Source organism: Geotrypetes seraphini, chromosome 11, assembly GCF_902459505.1.
Source record: "Geotrypetes seraphini chromosome 11, aGeoSer1.1, whole genome shotgun sequence".
Lineage (NCBI taxonomy): Eukaryota > Metazoa > Chordata > Amphibia > Gymnophiona > Dermophiidae > Geotrypetes > Geotrypetes seraphini.
In genome coordinates, this window is record NC_047094.1 from 4,004,060 (window position 1) to 4,021,650 (window position 17,591).

Sequence of the window (17,591 nt, forward strand, 5' to 3'; positions counted from 1 at the left end):
TATTTATTTGATGATTGTGTTTTGTAATGTACACTCTGATTTTTATACCGAGGGTTTTGTTAGTATATTTCTCCCTATTTGATAACAACTTAAAAGGTTGATCATAAGAGAAAAACTGACCAGACCCACAGCATTCTGGATTATGACCTGGTTATGGGACAAGAATGGTCCTCGTCCCCACTAGATCATCTTCACAGGAACAGCCAGGAGATTTGCCTCTGCGTTAGTAATGGCAGAAACAGGTAACCGTGGCAAAGTACTTGGCTAGTTCTGATCCTATCTATCTATCAGATAGGCAACCGTCCATACTATTGAAGAGCACCTCACTGCCACTATGGGTCACTGATGTGCGGTACTGACAAGAACTGATACTGCTGCCTATTGGGGGAGGGAGGCACCTTTTTTTTTTTATACTGCCCTCCCTGTCAGTTGATCAGCTGAGCTGGAAGGGGAAGCCCTGAAGATGCTGCAGCTTTTGGAAGGGACAGCACCAAAAAAAAAATTTGACAGGCGGGATAGAGAGGAACTGTGCCTAGCGATTGCTCTTCTAAGCAGGTGCCAGGCACAGTTCCTCCCCCTTTTACTGGTGCTGCTCTGCACGATTAAGCGTGCATATAAGTTGCATGCTATTCATGCTGAACATCAGCCATTGGGGAAAAATCGCTCCCGCCAAGGTAATTTTTACGGTGGCGTCAGAATGTTGTGCATCAGGGCCTCTGTCTTTCTAGCTATATGTTCCACCTTTGCTTATAGCCTATGCTGTTTACTTGCATAATGTATTGACTTTGTAAGTGGCATACTAGGCCATACGTTGCATTATTTGAATACTTTTACTTATATAGTTCCCCTTTTATGAAGCCGCATTAGGCTTTTTTAATCGCCGGCCGCAGTGGTATTAGGTCCAGTGCTCATAGGAATTCTAAGGGTTTGGACAATTTCCTGAAGGAAAAGTCCATAGTCTGTTATTGAGAAAGACATGGGGGAAGCCACTGCTTGCCCTGGATCGGTAGCATGGAATTTTGCTACTCTTTGGGGATTCTGCATGGAATGTTGCTTCTATTTGGGGTTCCGGAATCTTGCTAATTTTTGAGATTTAGGAAGATACTAGTGACCTGGATTGGCCACCGTGAGAATGGGCTACTGGGCTTGATGGACCATTGGTCTGACCCAGTAAGGCTAGTCTTAGGTTCTTAATTATCTTTTACATATATTTGACTTGTTCTTCAGAAAGGCGGAAACTAATTTGTCATAAATAAACACACAAGAGATGGGACTGGAGCATTTATTGCCATAAACCTCTATCGCCCAGGCAGTCTTTCGCTCATTGCAAGCAAGAGCTGATAACTTACCGACCACTCTGTTTTTCTGTGGAAAGGTCTCTGATGAGCTATTTGCATTTCTGCATGTTAATTGCATAATGTCCTCTCTGTTTAACCCTTTATTTGGCATTGTTGCTCAGAAGCAACTGTCCCTTCTATGGCTCTTATGGGAGAGCTGCATCTCCAAATGCCTTACTTGGCACTGTTGCACTCGTTCAACATCAAGTTATGTAAGGCAGCCGTTTCATCATTTGCCAATTAAAGGGTTAACTACCGTCTTCTAAGGGTTAGAAAACCAGTTTAAACTAAGAAAAAGTTTCTGTAGCGCCTGGTAGACTGGTATAGTCCTTACGAATGGGTTATATACCTCACTGCTACCAGCAGGTAGAGACTGAGAACAAACTTGTATATCAGGATAGCTTCCCCTTTTGCAATCTAATATTCCTCAGTCTCCATTAGCAGGTGGTAAGACTAATTCGGCTCCCCTCTGAGTACGGTTGGAATTTTGTTTTGGACTCCTGGATTCCCCTTTTGTGTCGGATAGAGCTTGGATGGGTCCTGTTTGGAGATCCGTCTGACCTCGGGGTTATTAAACTCGGTGGGTCTCGTGCTGGGTCCCTCCCCCACCTTACTACATTTTTGCAGAGGTGCCTCAGCCGGCAGCCTGGCCCCCTGGTTGGTCAGGCTTCCAGCTTTGAGAGCCGTAGAGGCCTAAGTGGAAAAAAAAATAAAAATCCTGAGGTGTGCCGGTCTAAAGGGCTCAATTCCCTTTAAAACTGCCATTTGTATTGTTTTTCTCATCTAACCGGCACTTTTATTACAGCTAGTGGTGCTATTTAACACCTCCTTAGGGAAGGTCTTCCTTCCGGAGACCCAGGTAAGCAAATTGCACTCTGTTTCGCCTGCTTATGGCGTCCTCGAGCGCAGGATTTCCTCCAAGTCTTGGGGTCAATGGCAGCTTCCCTCGATGTGGTGAGATGGTCTCAGGTCCACATGCGTGCTCTTCAGTATGCTCTTCTTTGGAGGTGGTCGCCTCAGAGGCACAGTCTTGATCATCCTGTTCTGCTTCCGGGCTTGGCTCGGTGCAGTCTTCATTGGTGGCTCCAGACATCCCATCTTGTACAAGGGGCGAGTCTGGACCAGCCACAGTGGATGGTGCTGCTCACGGATGCCAGTTTTCTTGGTTGGGGAGCTCAGTGTCTAGGTCACTCAGCTCAGGGCACCTGGTTCACGGAGAAGGCTTCTTGGTCGATCAATGTCTTAGAGACCAGAGCCATCAATCTGGCGTTGTTAGCCTTCCAGCCCTTTCTGATGGGCAAGTCAGTCAGGGTTCTTTTGGACAATGCCACGGCAGTGGCCTATGTCAATCATCAGGAGGGCACCAGGAGCACTTTAGTGGCACAGGAGGTGGCTGTGCTCATGGTCTGGGCAGAGTCTCATCTTCAGGACATTTCAGCCTCCCACATAGCCGGAGTGGAGAATGTTCAAGCGGACTTTCTCAGTCGTCACGTTCTAGATCCTGGAAAGTGGTGTCTAAGCCCCGTGGCCTTTCAGTTGATAGTGCAGTCTTGGGGTCAGCCCCTCATGGACCTGATGGCCACAATGTCAACGCCAAAACACCCCGCTTCTTCAGTCATCGCAGGGACGGTCAGGCCTGGAGGCTCTGGTTCAACCATGGCCAATGGAAGGGCTGTTGTATGTGTTCCCTCTGTGGCCAGAGTTCTTCTCCGCATAGTTCGACATCCAGGCCTTGTAGTTCTGGTGGCTCCGGATTGGCCCAGGTGACCATGGTATGCGGATCTGGTGAGGCATCTGGTGGCGGATCCTCTTCCTCTGCTTCTATTGGACGATCTTCTGTCTCAGGGTCCCATTCCAATGTTCAATCCGGGTCCCTTCTGTCTTATGGCTTGGCTCTTGAAATGGATTGCCTATGTAAGAAGGGGTATAGAGATAAAGTGATCTCAATTCTCTTGGGGGTCCTAGAGGCTTTCTACCTCTCGGGCTTATGTGAGGGTTTGGCGTTTGTTAGAGGAGTGGTGTGGAGTAGTCTCTTTTTGTGCTTCCTTGCCTGCCATCTTAAGAGCTCTTGCAGGATGGCCTGGATAGGGGACTGGCTTGGTCTTCTCTCCGAGTTCAGCTTTCGGCCTTGTCAGCCTTTCGTGGGTTGTTGAAAGGTCAGCGTTTGACTGCCATTCCTGATATGATTCGCTTCTTGCGGGCAGCCAAATTGCTCAAGTCTCCCGTGTGGCCCTCTGTTCCATCTTGGGATCTGAATCTGGTTCTGTCTGTTCTAGTACGCCCATCTTTTGAACCGTTGGGAGACTGCTCTTTGAAGGACTTTACTCTTAAAGCGGTCTTCTTGGTGGCCATTACTTCTGCTAGACATGTTTCTTAGCTGCATGCTTTCTCTTGTGGGGCTCCCTTCTTAGAGTTTTCTAGGGAGCGGTTTGTCTTGAGGCCTGTTCTTTCTTTTCTGCCAAAGGTAGTTTCTCCTTTTCATGTCAATCAGGCTGTGGTTCTCCCGGTGCTGGATAGCTGGGAGGACTCTTCCGAGCTTAGACAGTTGCACAAGTTGGATGTCAGTCGGGTCCTTTGCTCTTATGTGCAGAGGACCCAGGAGATCAGGAAATCAGATCATCTCTTTGTCCTTCTCACGGGTTCTTGTAAAGGGAATGGCGCTTCTAAGGCTACTATTGCGCGCTGGATCAAGGAGACTATTGCTTCCGCTCTTCAAGTTTATTAAAAGATTTTTTAAACTGCTTAATCAGGTTTCTAAGCGGTGTACAATATAAAATTACATAAAAACATATTAAAACGTAAAAACATATAAAAACAAGGGATACTGGATAAAATCCAAGTGTCATAATAAAGCACGGATAAAACGTTTGGACCTACTTCAAACAATAGGAAAGTGGGGAAGAACTACAATCGTTATAGAAAAGTGCAACATAAAAGGAAAGTATAATAGGTTAGAGTAAAATGTAAGTTTACTTTAATTTAATTTTGTTCTTAAAAGGACAGTTGTTATCCAAAAGCGTCCTGGAACAAGAATGTTGTTTTACTTTAAATTGTTTTAAATTGGATTCACCACGCAAGTGGTTAGGTAGCAAATTCCAGAGAGTAGCGGGCGTTGACGGCAAAATTATTGGAACGCGACGTATTAATCAATTTTAAAGAAGGTATAACTAGGAGATTCTGAGACGTTGAATAAAGAGATTATAATGTATTATAGGGAATTAAAAGTCTGTTGATGAAATCTGGTTGTTTGTTTGATTTTGTTGTGAATGTTAAAAGTAGGATTTTATAACTGATTCTGTGTTCAACTGGTAACCAATGTGCGCTAATCAAAAGGGGTGAAACGTGATCGTATTTCTTTGCACCACAAATGATCTTAATAGCTGTGTTTTGTACAATCTGAAGCCGTCTAATTTCCTTTTTTGTAATGCCCTTATACAGGGCATTGCAGTAGTCTATTCAAGAGATTACTAGAGAGTGGATCAATGTGTTCAAGGAGGCCGGTTCAAGTAACTTAGCAAGGGAACGTATCATTCTGAGTCGATAGAAGCATTTTTGAAACACTGTGCTAATGTGAAAATTTATTGTCAAAAGTAACTTCTAGTAGTTTTAAAGTAGGAACAATTTTGATGGGGAGGGATTCGAGCTTCAGGGGAGCCTGAAGTGTTGTTCCTTCTTTAAAAGGAAAAATCATGAGTTTTGATTTGTTGATATTAAGAGACAGTTTATTCGAGTCTAACCAGAGTTTCTCAAGGCAGCTTCTTGAGCTGAGTCTTCTCTAGTGCCTCCAGTGGATATTTGCAAGGCTACAGTTTAGTTTTCTCTGCATTCCTTTGTCAGACACTACTGTGTGGATGTTCAAGCACGTCGGGACGTAGTATTCGGTGAACGTATTCTGGTTTGGCCCTTTGGGGGTTCCATCCTTAATGGGTACTGCTTTGGTACGTCCCATTCGTAAGGACTATACCAGTCTACCAGGCGCTACAGAAGGAGAAATTAGGCTCTTACCTGCTAATTTTCTTTCTGTTAGCCTGTAGACTGTCTGTCATTGTGCAGTGATTGCGGGTTTTTGTTTTGCTCACGTGCAGATTTTGGGGGGTTTCTGCGGGTTCTAGAATTTTTCTAGGACTGGGGAGAATTAAGAACAGTGGCTATGGCTCAGCTGGCTTAGCTGGTGATATTTTATATACCAGGATTTAGTTCTACACATGTTCCAACAGTTGTTTACCAGTGTATGTTTGTTTTTACACTCCTGTTCAGAGTGTGTTTTACTGTTTTCAGTTGAAGTCTTTCTTAGATTCTGCTTGGCTATTCGGCAGACTGGATTGAAAGAGGGGAAGCTATCCTGATATACAAGTTTGTTCTCAGTCTCCACCTGCTGGTAGCAGTGAGGTACATAACCCATTCGTAAGGACTATACCAGTCTACAGGCTAACGGAAAGAAAATTAGCAGGTAAGAACCTAATTTCTCCTTGTTTCAGACACCCCAAAATGCTTTTGAGAAACCCAGCTCATACTCACCTTATTTCCCAATAACATAACGACCACATCTTGTTGTGCATATTCGTGGATTTCTGTCAGCCAAGCCTGGGGAAACAAACATGGTTTATTGGCAGAGTCTTAAAAGGCAAATTTTAGAAGCCAAATGCAGCTGGCACTTCAGAGCTCTCAAAATTGGGGCCATGCCAATATATAACATATAAGAACATTTAGAAGGGGGTGTGGGTTGAGTGGAAAACTTACTTTGTGGGGGCAAAATTCAGCCTCTAAACATATAGGTGCAGATTGGTAAATAATAGGTATAAGTTTAAACAGATAAGAACTCAATTTGACAATCTGAAGTGAATTTTCAGAGGCAGCTAGATATTTTAGCTGTAAACATTTAAGATCTATATTGATTTTAAATGCTGCTTTGTTTCCTTATTGATATTTCAATATTTCTAATATCAGAATGGTTTGTGCTGATTATATTTGAATAATCTCACAAAAAATATAGGTCCTGAATTAAAAAAAAATACTGGACTCCAAAATTTGCATCCTATTTCTAAACAAATTTAGACACACAAATTATCAGCTGAAGATTTGCCTTAATTCAGGATCTTAAAAATTATGCTTTTTTTTTTTTTTTTTTTTTTACAGTCTCCTGGTAGAGGTGGTGGAGACAAAGGCTGTGTGGAGGATGAATTTTAAGAAAATGCTGAAAACTCAATTATTTGCCAAAGCCTTCTTATGCTAAGGTATATTTCAGTGGATAATCGCCTTTTAGAATTTTTTTGACAGCAACGTATGATTTAACGCTTGCTTGTATTTCTGAATTGATTGAATTTGCGCTCTATCCCTGTTTATAACAGAGACGATTAATGACGTTGTTTAGACATGTCTATGTTATGTCATAATCATAGGGAAACAAGATTTTATGTATGAGATATGGAAACCGCATAGTTGTATGCGGTATATCAATTTTTTAATATATAAATAAATAAGAAAGCTTGGGATAAGCATGTGGTATCTCTTAGGAAGAGGAGGATATAGTGGATACTGCTGATGGGCAGACTGGATGGGTCATTTGGTCTTTATCTGCCATCAGGGACACATTTTTCCCCATCTCCACGGGAACTCATTTTCCTATCCTGTCCCCATGAGTTCTTTTCCTGCCCCTGCCCCATTCCTGCAAACTCTGTCCTCATCTGCACAAGCCTCAAACACTTTAAAATCATGTTAAGGCACAATTTACAGGAATGGGGCAGGAATGGGGCAGTGACAAAATTCATGGGGATGGGGGAAATTGATGTCCTGCAGGACGTGGAAAAATCTGTCCCCGTGTCATTCCCTAATCGACGGTTCTCAGTGTGTTGCAAGTACCCAGGAGGTGTGTCACGGGGCTGGCAGCATTTTTATGTAGCATGGTCTCCTTCCTTCCCATTGTAGATCCAACACCTATCCCTCATCCCCATGAGTCCAGGACCATCCTTCACCAGCCTGCCTCTCCCCTCCCCCAGTTGTCAAATTCACATATTTGCCAATAGTGGCAGTCATAATGAAGTGTCCAGACCAACCCAGAGCCTTTTCTCTACCACATTTCACCTCTATGATGCAAGTTCCTGTTTACATGAGGGTGGGACATGGCAGGGGAAAGGCTCAAGTTGACCCAGACAGTTCATTATGGCTGTTACTGCCAGCAAATATGTGGGGGTTTGATGACATGGGGCGAGATAGGTATTGAGGGCAGAAAAGGGACATGGGTGGGACTCAGGGCAGAAGAGGGAGAGATGCTGGACTTGTGGGGGGGAGGCTGAAGGAGGAAAAGAGAAGTTGGTGGACTTGGAGTGGAGCTGATAGAAGATAAGGGAAAATTTTTGCTTTGTGGGGTGGGGACTGAAGAAGTGGAAGAGGCAGTGGCATAGTAAGAGGGAGGGGGCACAGATCACCCCAGGCGCCAGCCTGGCTACTCTGTGAAATCACTTCCAGGTCACAGGACCAGGAAATGACGTCAGAGAAAAAGCCAATGCCAGCGCTGGTGAAGATAGAAAGAGGTACCGGGTGGAAAGGGAGCGAGTGTTGCATTGGGATGTGCAAGGAATGTGGGGGCCACTGACCCGGGCGCAAGTGTGGAGGAATTGTGGAGGAGGAGTGCACAGGGGTGCCACCACCCTAGGTGCCTCCTACTCTCGCTACGCAATTGGGGAGAGGCACTAGTACTTATACATAACAGGGGAAGTGGAGGAGGGGGAGAGGTACAGGAGAAATGTTGGGCCTGTGGGGGGGGGGGAGATAGGAGAGAGGGGTTAGATGTCAGATTCTAGGGAGGGGTTGGAGGAAAAATGAAGCTGCCAGACCATGGAGGGAGGGAAAAAAGAGAAAGAGATGAGACAACCAGCAGCATATGTTTGCCCCTGCGGGATTTACAGGTGGTGGACAGAGGGATCAGGAGGGGGATCTGTTCTGGGGAAAGGGTGTGCTGGGGGGGTGTTTCAAGATCTGAATATTGGTTGGAACCTGCATATGTTCCTTGGCCAGCACATGTCCAGTGAGAGCTGGATATTCAATGCCATTGGAGTGTTGAGAATAATATCTTGAAATAATTCAGACTACTGGTAAGTCCACCTCTTGAGTACTCTGTGCAGGTCTGCGTACCTCTTCTCAAAATGAAGACAGCACAATTAGAAAAGGTTCAGCGATGGGGGATAAAATTGGCAAAAGGGATAGAACACCTCCCTTATGAAAAGAGGGTAACAGTTTGGAGAAAAAAGTGACCGAGAATATATATGATAGAAGTAAACAAAAATGGTTTAATGGGGAACAGCCACTTAAATTTCTGGACAATGGGCAAACAAGAGTCTGCTCAACTACAACATTAATAACCAAAAGACTGAAAGTAAATCACAGGAAATATTTCTCCTATGCAGCTGAATCTGTTACCTTACTTGGGGTCAGACCAATGGTCCATCCAGCCCAGTATCCCGTCTTCACAGAAGCCAATCCAAGTCGCAAGTACCTAGCAAAAACCCAAATAGTAGCAGCATTCCATGTCTGTCTCAACAGCAGACTATGGACTTTTCCTCCAGGAATTTTTCCAAACTTTTTTAAAACCAGCTACATAAACTACTCTTACCTCTGGCAACGAGTTCCATAGTTAGTGAAAAAATATTTCCTCCTAATGGTTTTAAAAATATTACTCTAACTTCGAGTGTCCCCCTAGTCTTTGTAATTGTTGATGGAGTGAAAAATTGATCCACTTGTACCCGTTCTACTCCACTCAGGATTTTGCAGACTTCAATCCTATCTCCCCTTAGCCGTCTCTTTTCCAAGCTGAAGAGCCCTAACCGTTTTAGTCTTTCCACATATGACAGGAGTTCCATCTCCTTTATTCTATTGGTTGCTCTTTGAACTTTTTCTAATGCTGCTAAATATTGTTTGAGATAAAGAGACCAGAACTGAACAATACAGAGGCATTATAACATTCTTAGTCTTGTTAACTATCCCTTTCCTAATAATTCCTAGCATTCTGTTTGCCACCTTGGCCGCCACCACACATTAGGTGGAAGGCTTCATTGTACCGTCTATGATGACACCCAGACCCTTTTCTTGAGCACTGATCCCCAAAGTGGTCCCTAGCATCCGATAACTGATTTGGAATATTCTTCCCAAAGTGTATCACTTTTGTTTTGTCCACATTGAATTTCATCTGCCATTTAGATGCCCAATCATCCAGTTTCCTAAGGTCTTTCTGCAGTTTTTCACAGTCCGCTTGTGTTTTAACAACTTTGAACAGTTTAGTGTCATCTGCAAATTTAATCACCTCATTTGTTGTTCCAATTTCCAGATCATTTATAAATAAGTTAAATAGCACCAGTCCCAGTACAGATCCCTGTGGCACACCACAGGCTCCCTACCCTCTGTTTTTTGTTCGTAAACCAGTTCTTAATCCACAATTGAACATTGCCTCCTATCCCATGACTCTTTAATTTTCTCAGGAGCTTCTCATGAGGAACTTTGTCAAAAGCCTGCTGGAAATCTAGATACATTACATCAACCAGCTCACCAAGCCCATAAAATGAATTAGTCATGACAAGTGGACCTGGGAAAAACATTGCCGATCATGGAAACAAACTCTGAAAAACAGATCTGCTTTCTGGGATCTGCCAGATAATTGTGACCTGGTGCAGCCACCATCGAAGACGGACTAGAGAGTTGCGCAGGGACAGAAATTAAACCCGTCCCTGTTAGAATCAAACCCATCCCTGTCTGTCCCCTGCTAGGAGTCAAACCCATCCCCGCTGGAATCAAATCCGTCCCCGCCCGTCCCTATAAACTTCAGAAATAGTTATTTCATTTAATTGCGCTACTGAATTAAAGGCTCTGGTAGAGACCCATTTACAAATAAGCAAAGACACTTTATTAATTTGGAAATATTAATTGGGAAGAATACATACTTTGTAAATGGGTTTCTACCAGATCCTCTAATGTAAATATAAATACTCTGCTGATGAGGACCCCCAAGCTGAGGACTTCCTCTGCAGTTGGCTGGGGGTCCTTTTTGACAAGCTTGGCAGGCAGCAGTAGCATCCCTGAGTCACAGATGCTGGCACCTCAGTGGCTCATGGATGCTGCCAGCGACTGCTGCGTTTGGTGGAGGGGAGGTCTGGCCATCTCTAGAGGAGGTCCTCTGCTGGCAGTGCTTGGGGATCCCCACCAGCCACAGCAAGGGTCAGCAAGTACTTCAACACTGTAGAAATAAAACCAGAAATGCATTTCCTTTTCTTTTAAACACAATACAAAGACATCTGCTATATACATTTCCCAAAGCTAACATATTTTAGTCAATACCGTTTTTTACCTATGTTGTCTGGAGACTTATTTTTCTATCAGGTTGGTCCCAGTTTCTTTTTTCTGCTTTCTCGTCCTCTGCAAATTCTTCTATTGCTGTCCATTGGTTCCTCCTACCATGGGCCAGCATTTATCCCTCTCTCATCGTCCAGACCATGTGCAGCATCTTTCGCCCCTACCCACCAGCCCCAAGCCCAACATTTCTCCTTCTATCACCCCTCTCCAGCACCATGCCACATCTCTCCCTCCATTCCCTTCACCATTATGTCCAACATTCCTCCCTCTTGCATCCCTTTCAATCTGACCCACTGTTCCCTTTCCCCCACATTTCTCCCTCTCATCTTTCTCTTCCCTATCATCTGTACCTCACCCCCTCCCTAAGACCAAAAATTCTCTTTCTTCCATTCCCCGTGTACACGACCATCTCTTTCCCTCTCACTGACACACCCAAGCCCAATTCTCCCTTTCTATTCCCTCCCCACCTCAGCATCTTTCCCTCCCTTCCTCTCTCCCAAGTTTTTGCCTTCTGTGTCCAAAAACCATTCTCTCCCGCACCTCAGCATCTCTTTCCCTCCCTTCCTCCATCCTCTCTCCCAAGTTCATGCCTTCTGTGTCCAAAAACGCCCACCCTCCCCTTTCATTTGAGTCCAGATAACAGCAGGATTTGGAGGCAGCTCGAACTGAGAGGCTCGCCTTCTCTTCCTGCCTGCAGCACGCCATATGTAGCCAACCTGGAAGTCTTCCCCCGAAGTCAGAGCTGACATCGGAGGGAAGGCTTTGCATCAGTCACGTGCAACGGCAGCAGCTGAGGTGTCAGGTGGGAAGGGGTAGATACTGGATTTAGGAGGTGAGAGGAGACAGACTCTCGATAGAAAAGGGGAGGGATCAGACAACCTGGATGAAAGGGGAAAGATAACAGATAAGCTGGAATGCCTGGGGAGAAAGAGAAAAAGACAGATGATGGATGTAAAGAAAAAGAGGGGAGGAAGACATTGAATGGAAGGGAGGAGAGGGGGAAGATGTGGATGGCTGTGGATGGCAGGGAGGCAAGAGAAAGATGGGGCAGACACTGAATAGAAGGGAGAGAAAGAAATGAAGCAGATGCTGGGCTGACAGGGGGGAGAGAAAGATGGACATGCTGGATGGAAGGGGGGGAGAAGGATGAATGATGGATGGGGTGACAGAGGGGGCAGATGCTGGGCAGAAAGGAGGGAGAGAGGAGACATGCTGGGCAGAAGCAGGAGAGAGGGCTTGATGCTGAATGGAAAGGGGCAGATGCTGAATGGAAAGGGAGGGGAGGGAAGATGCTGGAGAGAAAGGACAAATGCTGGATACAAGGGGAACAGAGAGAGGGGGAAATGCTGAATGATTGGAGAGAAAGATGATAGAATTAGTGACAGACTAGGAAATAAGAAGAAGTGGAATAAGAGAGCCAGAGTGAGGGAAAGAAATGGCAAGTTATAGGTAGACAGAGCAGACCATCCAAGATCATTCTGGTAGTGGATCATTCTGGTAGTGGCAGAGCAGCTTTCATCCTCGCTTGCTGCAGTCCAAGATCCCGGGTCGCAGCTCCTCGCTGGGTTTTCGCAGCTTCGGCTCAGCAGCCCTCAGCATCCACCGATCCCCGTTCAGCTCTGCTTATTAGTTAGGGTTTGTCCCGGGGGGGAGGAGTCTGTCTTCCCACTCTAGAATTATGCAGGCTATCCTCCCGCTCTGGCCTGCACATGACACCTCCCGACGAATCAGCAGCAACAGTCTCTGTCACGTAGACATGGAGCTCAGCACATAGGTACACAGAGTCTGTGTGCCTACGTGCTGAGCTCACTGCCTACGTGATATTCTGTTTGCTGCTGATTCGTCGGGAACTCAGCGCGCGCCAGACTCAGACAAAGGAACCCCGGGTCCATCCCCGTGGAAGTTCCGTGGGCCTGGAAAGGGTCCCTGTGGGAGTCCATTGACCTCAGGGGGATCCCCGTTCCCGTGCAGACCTCTATGACGGACTCAATGGACCTTGGTCTAATCATCACATGTTTCGTTCACTCTCAACATACACTGTAGTACCACTCATGTCCACTAGAGGGAGCCTGAGAACCAGTGTAAGGAGATGACTGCTGTTCGACTTGGACATCTGTCTGTTTCCTGTCACACAAACTAACCACATTATCAGAGGGACTTTAGACTTGTCCAGACTGAAAATCTTTATTAGTCTGCTCTGAGCAAGGAGATGGTAAATCAGTGTGAAGCTCAGAGCTCACTGGAGAGCAACACCCACCCTGCTTAGCTAGCACCAGTAATGTATGAAGAATGATGGATAGCTGTGGGGAGTGGGGGGGTTGTGGAAGGGAGGAGAGTTAGGAGGAGGTATGTTACCAATTCCCCCTCCACCTGCATCATTTTGTTACATCACAATTCTGATACCCCCAAGACCTCCAGGGTTATCAAATCCTTGTCTATTGCCACATGCCCTCTCTCGTTGCTACTGTAGAAGCAGAAGGCATTCCAATCCCATTGCTAGATTAGCATCTTACTGTCTCTGAGGATTCTGTCCTAGTTCTATTCCATCTCATAAATCAGCTTCTACATCTGCTTTTATTAAGGAAACTAGTGTTTCAGTCTGTTACATTAACGGGTGCTAGTAAAGCCTCCTTCCCTCACATGTCCCCTATTTTCAGATCCAGCTCCAGCTCCAAACCCATTTTTACCCCCCAGCCCCCTTCTCCCATCTCCCATCTTTTCCCTTTCAGCCTCAGCCCCCTTTCTCACCAGCAGCATTTCCCTCCCCACTCCACTTCCCTGTGCAGTAGCAGCAGAAGCATACCCTCCCTCTCCATTTTCCTGTGCAGCAGTAGCAGCATTTTCCTCTCCCAACCCACTTCCCTGTGCAGCAGCACCTCTTCCGTGCTCCCCCTGTCCCTCTTCCCTGCTCCCCTGGTCCAGCAGCACCTCTTTCCTGCTCCCCCCCCCCCTCACTGCCTTCCATACTTTGTCCCTCCCGCACCCTCCGAAGCCAACCTGCCTGCCAGCCATCCCCCTGTGCAGTAGAACCCTCTTCCCCCCCGTCACTCTCGCCGCCGTGCAGCCGACCCCACTGACCCTCCCACCGTGAGACGACCGTCAAACCTACTTGCTCCAGCAGCGGCCGCATCACACTAAAGACACTGCTTTGCGGCCTTCCCATGCTCTGATTTCCTCTGCCGGTGTCTCTGATGATGTCATCAGAGACGCGGCAGAGGAAATCAGAGCATGGGAAGACCGCAAAGCAGCGTCTTTAGTGTGATGCGGCCGCTGCTGGAGCCGGGAAGTTTGTGCATCTCACGGTGGGAGGGTCAATGGGGGTTCCTGTGCGCAGGGGAAGGGGGCGGCGACGGCGGCGAACTGCAATAGGAGGAGAAATATTGAGCATGGGGCTGGTAGAGAGGGGCAAGAGATGCTGGATTTGAGACGGAGAAATGTTGGATACTGGGATAGAAGCAAAACAGGAGATAAAGGCCAAATGGTCCTTCTAGTCTGACCTTCTGCATCATCCACTATCTCCTCATAAGAACATAAGAATAGCCTTACTGGATCAGACCAATGATCCATCAAGCCCAATAGCCCATTCTCATGGTGGCCAATCCAAGTCCCTAATACCTGGCCAAAACCCAAGGAGTAGCAACATTCCAGAATCTCAAAGAGTAGCAAGATTCCAGAATCCCCAGAGTAGCAACATTCCATGCTACCAATCCAGGGCAAGTAGTGGCTTCCTCCATGTCTTTCTCAATAACAGACTATGGACTTTTCCTCCAGGAACTTGTCCAAACCTTTCTTAAAACCATCCTTTCCCTAAGAGATCCCATGTGCCTGTTCCACGCTTCCTTGAATTCAGACACTGTCTCCACCACCTCTTCTGGGAGACTGTTCCATGCATCTACCACCCTTTCTGTAAAAAAGTATTTCCTTAGATTACTCCAGAACCCATCATCTCTTGACTTCATCCTATGCCTTCTCATTGCAGAGCTCCCTTTCAAATGAGACTCGACTCATGCGCATTTATGCCACATAGGTATTTAAACATCTGTTTCATATCTCCCCTCCTGCCTTTCCTCCAAAGTACACAGATTGAGATCTTTAAGTTTGTCCCCATACGCCTTACCACAAAGACCACACACCATTTTAGTAGCCTTCCTCTAGACCACAGGTGTCAAAGTCCCTCCTCGAGGGCCGCAATCCAGTCAGGTTTTCAGGATTTCCCCAATGAATATGCATGAGATCTATTTGCATGCACTGCTTTCATTGTATGCTAATAGATCTCATGCATATTCATTGGGGAAATCCTAAAAACCCAACTAGATTGTGGCCCTCGAGGAGGGACTTTGACACCCCTGCTCTAGACCGACTCTATCCTGTTTATATCTTTTTGAAGGTGCAGCCTCCAGAATTGTACACAATATTCTAAATGAGGTCTGATCAATACCTCCTTTTTCCTACTGGCCATACCTCTCCCTACACACCCTAGCATCCTTCTAGCTTTCACCGTCAAATTTTCAACATGTTATCCACCTTAAGATCATCACATACTATTACTCCCAAGTCCCGCTCCTATGGAATAATATAATGAAGAATGGGAGGGCCAGGGTGAATGCTGAAAAGATGGAGGTAATCATGTCTGGCTATTTTCATAATAGCATTGTGCTTATTTGAATTAGTTTTTTTGTACAAGCTTTGCTTAATTTGTTTTTATTTGAAATCTCATAAGTAAAAAAATTTTTGTAATACTTTCTTTAAATCTTCTTGTCAACAGGGGCAGGTCTAGGTGGGGGCAAGGGGCGCACAGGCTCTGCAATCGCTAAGACCAGCCCTGGAAGCAGGAACAAAGTTCACGCACTCCTGTCCCTAGCCGCAGCCTTTCCAAAAAGGCAGTCACCAGGGACAGGAACGAATTGGGGCTTTACTCCTGGACCACCAGGGATTGCATGTAGGCCCAGGGGAAAGGGGGCTTGAAGTCTTGAGGTCAGGGGGAGATCGGAGACCCTGTGCTCTTTTTTGGTTATGCAGTTTCCAGCCAACATGCAGCTGGCCTTGCAGAACTGTCTTCTACTGAATATCATCCAGGACCTGCATTGAAATAATTAGCCCTGGATGTACAGAGCTGGTACCGGCATAAGGCTCAGCACAATAGCCGTACTAATTTAACTGAACATGGTCAGCGTTTTAAAAACACAGCTCATTGCCAGCTGCATATTGGCCTGTGTATGTTTTTTCATCCAGGTAGAAAATAATAAAACCATTGTTCAATCGCATAAAATCATGTAGCCCCCCCCCCCCCCCAACACATTCCCAATGACCCAATCCTTTATAAAATTTAAAAGTCTGAGCCTTCCAAGACCTATTTGATGTTTAGCTGGTGAGAACCCACTAAGGACAGAGAAAATGCTTCAGTTGTAGATCAAATCCATGACCCCAGCACCCTTTGTATAATTACTGGCTCCTGACCCCTAGCAGTAAGATGAAGGATAAGGAGGAGGGCTGCACTTCTGGGGGGGACAGTAGCTTTTACTCGCAGTCACTTTTGACAGCATCCCGATGCTCCTGGCTGAAAATTAACATGAAAACTTCAGCGTTCATTTTCAATGAATAATGCAGCTTGTACACTTGAAAAGAGTCTGCTTTATTTTGCATAATAATGAGCTGCTTTGCATGCATTTCCAAATAGCCTAGTGAACAGATCCCTTGGACTGTAATTCATCTGGGAACAGTGACTTAGCGCCTGAATGTCACTCGCCTTGAGCTGCATCAAAACATGAATAAGCGCATCCCCTGAAATAATTGGCCGCTCTTAGAATATCTTAAAAACCTAAGCCAGGTCTCCTGCAGTCTAAAGAAAGGTAAAAACAAACAGGGTGAAACATTTCAAGACATCTGCACCGCCATCAAATTGGGATTACTACCTTTTCAACTATATTTCTCCCGTCAGATACTGATTTCAAAGAAGTTTATTCAAAACAGCAGGTTTGACTTGCACAGCAAGGAAGGAGGACAGCTCCGAGTTTTATAATCACGGGCCTAAAAGTTCAATAATTTTGCTTCGCATAAGACATCATGTCATGTAGCAGGCCTCAGTAGACCTCAAGTTGCTGGGCAAATCACCTTCATTCCCAGGAGTCTCTTTTCTAGCTCTGAGAACCAATTTGGTTCCTCAAGGGTGAGATCACTGCCTCTGACTTCAGACAAAGTCCAAAGTCTGCTATTGAGAAAGACATAGGGGGAACCACTCCTTGCCCTGGATCGGTAGCATGGAATCTTGCTACTCTTTGGGAATTCTGCATGGAATATTGCTCCTATTTGGGGTTCCGGAATCATCCTAATCTTTGAGATTCTGGAATGTTGCTACTCCTTCCCCGAATCTGGGCCTCCAAGCATGCACAGATGTGACACAATGATGTTCCAAGCATGTGTGTGATGTTTACATCACATCCATGCATGCTCACAGGTTGCCACTTTCTCACAGAATTACTTATAAAATTTTACTTCTCACATTTAAAACAAAAATTTTTCCATACACTGGCTTCATAGACTGACTAAGTATTCTTTATTGCTCCTCAAGAATACTAAGATTAATAATAATAACTTTATTTTTCTATACCGCCATAGGCAGATGGCTTCTAGGCGGTTCACATCGAAAGAAGGCTGGACATTCAGTGAATTACAAATGCATGAGGGGGGATGTTACAGAAGAAAAGGGGAGGAAAAGTAAGAGGGGTTTTAAGGGGAGGGAAGTGAGAGGGGTTGCCCGAGAGATTGCTTCGGGTTTGTAGGGGGAAAAGCGTGGTGAGGGAAGGTCAGTCTGTTTAGGTGATGAATTTGTCAAACAGAGTGGTTTTGATTGATTTTCGGAATGCGTTGTAGGTCTGTCTGGTTTTATTTATGTGGTTTCCCAGCCAGGATTGTTGT

General features: G+C 45.6%; 1 protein-coding gene across 2 annotated transcripts in view; it reads right to left on the reverse strand.

Moving 5' to 3' along the window:
* RAB26 (RAB26, member RAS oncogene family) overlaps positions 1-17,591 on the reverse strand; it is a 158,104-nt gene that overhangs the window by 15,130 nt on the left and 125,383 nt on the right. For both annotated transcript variants that reach the window (XM_033962714.1, XM_033962713.1), the window contains exon 6: positions 5,856-5,921. In XM_033962714.1, coding sequence (XP_033818605.1) covers positions 5,856-5,921 — 66 coding nt within the window. The remainder of the gene's footprint in view (positions 1-5,855; positions 5,922-17,591) is intronic.